The 8,155-nt window shown below is 29.5% G+C and overlaps 1 protein-coding gene across 1 annotated transcript; it reads right to left on the bottom strand.

Annotated features, from left to right (window-relative positions):
• Positions 1-6,271: 6,271 nt before the first annotated feature.
• On the bottom strand, positions 6,272-7,950 carry LOC127743847 (uncharacterized). The gene is made up of 6 exons (XM_052256023.1): positions 7,851-7,950; positions 7,432-7,733; positions 7,148-7,395; positions 6,802-7,054; positions 6,513-6,631; positions 6,272-6,446 (listed from the first exon to the last, which is right to left on the bottom strand). Exons 1-6 carry the CDS (start codon positions 7,948-7,950, stop codon positions 6,272-6,274), a joined length of 1,197 nt encoding a protein of 398 aa, XP_052111983.1.
• Between the last annotated feature and the right edge of the window lie 205 nt (positions 7,951-8,155).

Raw genomic sequence — 8,155 nt, 5'->3', positions numbered from 1 at the left:
CCGATTATTTATATATTAAATAAAAATATTTTTTTATTAACTTGTTAGTTGATATTACATGTCTACATAATTTTTTTTAATTTTTATTTTATACCTAACTATTCGAATCGAACCAATTTATTTTTAATAGTTTGATTTAGTTTGAATATACCGTTTTTTTTTTATATGGAGGAGAGGATTGAGTGATACAACACTATGGAAAAGAGGGATGCTTTCCATATATGTGGTATCAGTAGTGTTTTAGTAGAAATCGGAGGGTCCATTTTGAGTTCAGAAAAAAATAAAAACTTTAGTGGGAGGTCCGTTTTGATTTAAAACACACAAAAAAAAAATAAAACAAAACTAATCGGTCCGACTTGTAATTTTGAAAATAAAAAAATTTTTAATGTTAAAATTGGACCGTCTAATTTTTATTTTAACAAATGAAAAAAATAATAAATACAAATTGGACTCTCCGATTTGGGGTTTATTTTTTTCTTCAAGTAAATCGGACCCTCCGAATTATAGTTTATTTTTTTCATCAAACAAATCGGACCGTCTGATATAAAAAAGAACACCTAATCTTCTAATAACAATGTATTGCACATATATTTAATCAATATAAAAAAAATTAACCTGAATATACATACAAAAAAATATAAAACTGAATTAGTTATAATTTAATTAATTTAATTCTCATTTTACTTAAAATTCGAACAACTAAGGAATTGTGCAACTTTTTTTTTTTACCTATATATGCTTGGTGCTTTATGATGGGGAATATATAATACTATTTATGTATTTTTATTTATAGTAGTTTAATATACATGAATAATTTAACATGCATGAATACTATACTTTCTTTTTTTGAAATAATTTAACATAAATGTATACCTTATTAACAAGCCTCTTTATGCTATAGCCTTTTTGAGATTGAGGCGAAATTAAAATTTCATTTAGATTAAATGATTAATTAAGTATTATTGAATGTTATTAGATCTCTTAATAATATAAAAGATCTAACTCTCTTCTCCAATGCAATCTCAAAAATAAAAAATAGTTAGTATTACACACTTAATAATAATAAAATTATTACAAGTTTATATTTATCTATAATACAGTTTAAAGGTTTAATTATTTATCAGTTTCTATAATTTTATCGAATTTTTAATTAAATTTTTATATTTTTTATTTTTTAATTGAGTCTCTATATTATATTAAATTTTGTAATTAAATTTTTATTGTGACAAAAATATTAGAATTAACAAAATATTCTGTTAAACAAAATGAATATACCTAACGTATATTTGACTAAATACTACTATAGAATATTTTGTTATTTCTGTCGTTTTTGTTAGGATAGAGACCTAGTTATAAAATCTGATATGATATAAGAATTTAATTATATATAGAGGAACTTACTTAAAAATTTAATGAAATTATAGAGACTAACAGAATAATTAAATTTAGTTTATATATATATATATATAAAAGTTCGAGAAATTTCTTATTTTTTTCGATGGTTTTATTAAGAATTTAAGATTGAATTAAGATTTTTCAATTCTCTAACATGATATTGCAGTCTATTCAATTTAGAATTAAATTAAGATCTCTGAATTTTAATATGATATTAGAATTTATTTAATTTAGTCTAATTGATCGATACCATCTACTTAATTCAGTCTAATTGACCATTATTTACAAATGTTCATTTCCAAGCGTGCGAAAATCTTGGTCACCATGGTGTTGAAGTGGCTTTTGACATTAAAGAAAGATTTAACCACTCTAAAGTCGTGTTTGGATTAATGATTATCCTATTCGGCAATGCTGACGAGCGAAGGTAGCTGTTAGCAAGTTTACCTATCCAAAGAGAAATGCATTATTAATTTTTTTAGGGTGAAAACTCACGAATAATTGTATTTATGTAAAGTTATTAGTTAAAAATTATTAAATAATAATTTAGTTAAATTTATTAAATTATTTAATAATTTTTAAATATTAATTTTATATAAAAATAATTATACGTTAATTTTCACATCATTTTGTTATTGTTGTATAAATAAAAAGGGCGAAAAACTACATCATGCATTGAAATATAACCCAATGGGCAATGGTAGCAATCAGATAAAAGTGACCACAAAATGTATCTACTTGTATATATTGGTTAAATAAAATTTAAAAGTTTTTTATTTTTTATTTTGTTAAGCATTGATGTGTTAGATTAAATTCTAATTATAATATAAATTTAAATAATGATTTGACAAGATATTTCATTACTTAAATATTTAATTGACATATCAGCATTTAATAGAATAAAATTAATAATTAAAAAAGATTAAATTAAAATAGATAATTTTTTATTTTTATTGTCAAAGAAAAATTATAAAGACTAAAACTAAAAAATAAATATTTTTTAAGAACTTAATACTAAGTCAATTACTTAGGTTATGATACTTTATATATATGACCAAATAAATATTTATCATTTACGAAATTATTTTATTAGCACATAAGTAATGGGCAATTAAAAGAGGGTAACTATAGTAGTAACCAATATGATAAAATATATTTAAATAAAAAATTCAGTGAATTAAAATTAGTGTCTGTGTAAGGCCCACATCGGTTAGAGAGGAGAACAAAGTATGTCATATAAGGATGTGGATACTTCTCTTTAACATAACACGTTTTGACGAGTAAGTATAAAAAGATTTTGGCTAACATTTACCAAAACCAATAATATATTGTATGTATTAGCGGATGGTCTGAACTGTTACCGTCACTTGCACCTATTATTTTGGTTGGACAATTTACATAAATAAATTGTTACACCTTTAAAATTACGCAAATGCATTGTTTTCAAAATAAAGACGCAAATATATTGTTTCATATATTTATAGAAACGGTTTTTGTTTGTTTGGTGTTGGTCATAAACCGCTACTTAGCGGTTTATGTGAATTGGAACACATATGTAAACCGCTGGAAGCAGTAGCGGTTTACGCTGAGAGAGGAAGACACGAGTATATATTTTTTGCAATCATATAATTTATATAGATAAAAAATGAAGTAATTTTTAAAGAAAAAATGTATACTTTAGTGAATTTTTTACTAAAAATAAATTATTTTATCATTCATGAGTTTTAGAAAGAATGAAAATAAAATAAAAAATTAGTCTTAGTTTATATATTTTAGTACTCTGTGAGTACTCACTCTTTGATTTGCTATTTAGTCTCATTTTAAATAGTATATACCATTAATTTTTTGTTTTATAATTTTTTTAGATAAAAAAATTTAATTTATCATTTCACAATATAATTTAAAAAATATAAATATGTATGTAATAAATTTTTTATTTGTATTTATTATTAGAAGTGAGACCAATTACAAATAAAAAAATACAATACTCAAAGTATTAAATTATATAAACTAAGACTAATTTTTTTTATTCTCATCTCTTTTAAAATTTATAAATAATAAAATAATTTATTTTTAGCCAAAAGTTCACTAAAGCATATATTTTTTTCTTAAAAAATCACTTCATTCTCTTTTTTATATCAACCATTCAAAGGAGATTCGGAGAGTTTGGAACATGTGGTTGTGTTCTTTGGTACTGATTTGCATTTGAGGTTCCAGCTAAATAAATTTTTTTTATTTGTGCAACTTTGTTGTCTTATACTAAAAAATAAAAACTATTTGTATTTTATAGTTGATTGATTAGATAAATAATAGTGATAGCATCCTAATTTTGATGAATAAAATAAAAAATATAAATATGCATGTAATAATTTTTTATTTGTATTTATTATTAAAATGAGACTAAATAGCAAATCAAAGAGTGAGTACTTACAGAATACTAAAATATATAAACTAAGACTAATTTTTTTTTTATCTTCATTCCTTCTAAAACTCATGAATGATAAAATAATTCATTTTTAGTTAAAAATTCACTAAAGCATGCATTTTTTTAAATTATTTCATTTTTTATCTGTATAAATTATAAATTATATGATTGCAAAAAATGTATACTCATTTCTTTCTCTCTCAACGTAAATCGCTACTGCTTCCAGCGGTTTACACACGTGTTCCAATTCACATAAACCGCTACTGGCAGTAGCGGTTTATGACCAACCCCAAACAAACAGAAACCGCGACAGGCTATAGCGGTTTCTGTGCTGCTACATTTGAATGTAATTCGCGACTGACAACAGCGGATTCTGTGTTTATGTAAACCACTACTGCCAACAGCGGTTTCTATAAATATATGAAACAATGTATTTGCGTCTTCATTTTGGAAATAATGCATTTACGTAATTTTAAAGGTGTAACAATTTATTTATGTAAATTGTCCTATTATTTTTTGTATTTCTACTATATATATATATTGCATTGTGGTCATAGAAAACGACAAGCATCCCACAAGGGAGACCCACACCACTATGAACATCTCTGCCAACTATGATAATGACCCCATTCTCTCTCTCTCTCTCTCTCAAAAGGTTAAAGTGTCATATGTCATACAGTCATATCTTTTTTTTTTTACTAATTCAAATTCTTTTCAATTTTTTCAATGTAAAAAAAATATTGAATAGCATATGAGGCCTAATTTTTTTTTATATAGAAGAAAATTATGTATAATTCATCCTAATGCATAATTAATTGATGTGTTTTTTTTATATGGATTAATTTTTTTTAATTTTAAATAACAAATCAGATTTTCAGATTTTAAGAAATAGAAAAATTTGAAGGTCATATTTCATAATATATAAATTGAAAGATTTGATTTGTTTTGAAATAAAAAATTTTCTGCTGTAAAGCAAATCGAAAAATCCAATTTAAACATTTAAAAATTTTTTAATATTAAAATAGAAAAAACTCAGATCTAATCTTTAGATTGGAGTATTTAAAAAAAATTAGTCACAAATTTGAGTTAAATTTATACTTTTCACATGAAAAAAAAAACACATTATTTAAAAATACCATTAGAAATCTAATAAAAAAAATAAAAAGCGGCATATTAATATATAGTAATAATTTTGGAATTTTGTCAAAAGTAAAATTTCAGGAAAATCTTCTTAAATAAATGTATGTTNAAAATTAAAGTAGTAAGAAGTTATTATTATTTTTTTGTAATAAATTTATTTTTCAATTAATTAACTCTAATCGGTTACATTCTTAGTTGGTTTCTAATATATTCGAATAATTTATCACAAATTTATTCAAACTTAATAGATAATACATAAATCTTCGACACATTTATAGAGAAAATAACTAATAGAGCAGATACAAGTGGTGTGATTAAACCGAAATAAAATTTACATTTGTTATCTTTTTAAAATTAAATTATAATTTTTTAAAAAATTATTTAAGTATTTATGAAAAAATTAAAAAATAATTTTTTATAATAAATTTTTTATCACAGTTTTTTAAATAAATACTGTTAGAACTAAAAAAACTAAATATAAAATAGGGCAAATCACTTAAATAAGTTAAGGGGAGCAAAAAATTACACAAATCAGCCAAATTAAAAACTGGTTCATAAATCAACCAAGAGACCTTTCTGTATAGTTTAAATCAACCTAATTCGAACTATAATTACATGTAATTTGAATCACACTTATTCAAACTACACACACGCACACATCCACCAATTGGAATCAACCTGATTCGAATTACACACAGTAATTCTTGTAATTCGAATAAGAGCGATTCGAATTAAATCCAAGCACGCGTTCCTAAGTAATTTGAATCTGGCTGATTCGAATTACTCATTTTTTGCCTTTAGTAGTAATTCGAATTTGATTGTTTTGAATTACACTTGCTTCGACTATAAAATGAGTTCGAACCAACCTCATTCGAACCACTTTTTCATTATCATACCCTACCAAATCCAAGAGAAAATGACCCAGGTTCGCTCCAACAAAGGCTCGAGCAGGATATTCAGCCCATGGGGGATAATCCGGACAGACTATATCGTTTGGATAGAGTTGTGCTCATATAGTCGGGGTCATCAACGACGAGGTTAGTACGTAATATTTTTTTTAAAAGTAGGATTAAGTAACTTATTCGTTTGTTTATATACGTTATGTTAGTGATTTTTTATGGTAAGTGACGTTGGTAAAGTTTGTATGTGACCGATTTCTTATGTTTTGTTAGTGACAATGTATGTGGTTTTGTTAGTGGTTTTGTCATGGTTTATGTTAGTGGTTTCGTTAGTGGTTTTGCAAGTGATTTTGTTAGTAGTTTTGTTAGTGGTTTTGCAAGTGGTTTATGTTATTCGTTTTGCAAGTGGTTTATTTTATTGGTTTTGGCCTCTATACACTTCACCAGATGTTGACTGAATTGTTGTCTGGTTCCTAACTGGGCCTTTGCCTCTCCCCCCTTGCGAACGAATAGTTCTGCTAACCTCTTGTAAGTAGCCTTCACCAGCGAGTACACTGGGAGATTCCTGACAGTATGTTAGAGTTCCTATCCTGTGCAATCACGACGAGCAATGTACCTCTATACTTGCCATACAGATGGGTGCCGTCAATACTCACCAAGGACTTTCAATGCCGAAATGCCTCACTACATGGTGGAAACGTCCAGAACAGTCGGTGAAAATAAGCTTGTGAGTCGTCGACCTGGCCCCCAACTCAAACAGGACTCGTCCTAAGGACTGCAACAGTACCAGACATCGTCAACTGAAATCTTAACACCCACCGCGGGAGCTCGTTGTACGACTCATCCAATCATCATAGATGTGGGCAACGGCCTTCTACTTCGCCAACCAAACCTTCCTATACGTCAACCTGAACCAAAGTGTGCCGCCGTCGCATTCAGGAGCACCTTGATGCTGACGGATGCATCAGCTCTAACCATTGGCATGATGAATGCCAAGATCACATGATAATCCAGACTCCTGTGGTCGCTAAAAATGGACGTCGCGAGACACGTATGTGGTCCGTTGTACCGTTTTACCTCCCAGATACCCTTGCGCTGCCGGAGACTTAGCCTAATCAACCATATGCACCCATTTCCAAATTCAGAACACTTCCCAACATACCGGCGATAGTTAGACTCCACCACCTTGTACTGTACCCTGCATCGGATGCTATACATCTTTACACTTAACATGGCCTCATCTTTATCCTGAAACTACTAACCAACCTGAAACTCTGTCAGACCTGCAGACCCCTGGTCATCTCTAGCACCAAATCCAGTAGGCTCCCTAGGAACCCCTTCTTGTCTCATGGCATCCAAGTCCAAAGATGAAAAGTGTGGAGGGTACTGCTGTATGCCAGAGCTAGAACCACCTCCAGTCCCAACTGGCTCACTCGCTCCAATATCATCGCCACTGTTATCAGCAATGATATCCGGCTCCCAATCATCATCGTCAACATCACCCAGCAATGCATCGTCCAGACTAGCCGGTGCGGCACACTATAAAGAAGTCGGCATAATATCCCCTATTCCAACCTCTCTGCCTCCACTACAGTTGAGATCAACAGCGAACGACGGGGAGGCGACAGGCTCGACCGGAGGTTCATTCACAGGGACAGACGAAGATGCACCAACAGGTCTGGAGTTAGAACCGGCTACTGTGCCTATAGTGTGGGTATTCCTGTTCAAACCTCTCGAGTTGGATACCACATCAACCAACTTCGCCAACAGCTCAGGTGTCCTAACCTCGGGAAACTGCCGACGACAATGAAACATGACCTGTAAGTCCTCATCACTCCTGATCGTGAAACAATCATACTTCACGATTTCTTGCAGCACTGAGATCGGAATGTGATAGAATAACTTCTTAATCCGTTTCACGCCTTGCAGACCAAGTCTCTATAGTATAGAATTCACAAGGTCATCATAGCTCGTCGTAGGCCTCATAAAAATACTGAGAGGATCCTTATCGGTGAATTTCACCCCAGATCGTGTTTTCCTCTTAATCGATCCTCTGTGATGAAACAACACTGCAAAACTCTCCCCACTAGCCATTTTCTCACTCTAATGAGATCAACTCACATCCACACCATATTTATACACGTCTGCCCCTATATAATTCGAACCAGTGTAATTCAAATTAGAGCTTGTGTAATTCGAATCAGCCAAATTCAAATTACTTAGGAATGCGTGCTTGGGTGTAATTCGAATCACCCTAATTCGAATTACTATGTGTGTAATTCGAATCAGGTTGATTCGA

The sequence above is a fragment of the Arachis duranensis genome, unplaced genomic scaffold, assembly GCF_000817695.3.
Source record: "Arachis duranensis cultivar V14167 unplaced genomic scaffold, aradu.V14167.gnm2.J7QH unplaced_Scaffold_165934, whole genome shotgun sequence".
NCBI classification, from domain to species: Eukaryota; Viridiplantae; Streptophyta; class Magnoliopsida; order Fabales; family Fabaceae; genus Arachis; species Arachis duranensis.
This window is presented reverse-complemented; position numbering and strand designations above follow the sequence as displayed.

Bases quoted from the DNA above. Each gene is read 5' to 3' on its own strand.
- LOC127743847 (XM_052256023.1), bottom strand. From the start codon at position 7,950: ATGGCTAGTGGGGAGAGTTTTGCAGTGTTGTTTCATCACAGAGGATCG. The intron at 7,734-7,850 runs GTATTTTTATGA...TTCCGATCTCAG, and splicing joins CACCGATAAGGATCCTCTCA to TGCTGCAAGAAATCGTGAAG. The intron at 6,632-6,801 runs GTGCTCCTGAAT...GTACTGTTGCAG, and splicing joins ATGCATCCGTCAGCATCAAG to TCCTTAGGACGAGTCCTGTT.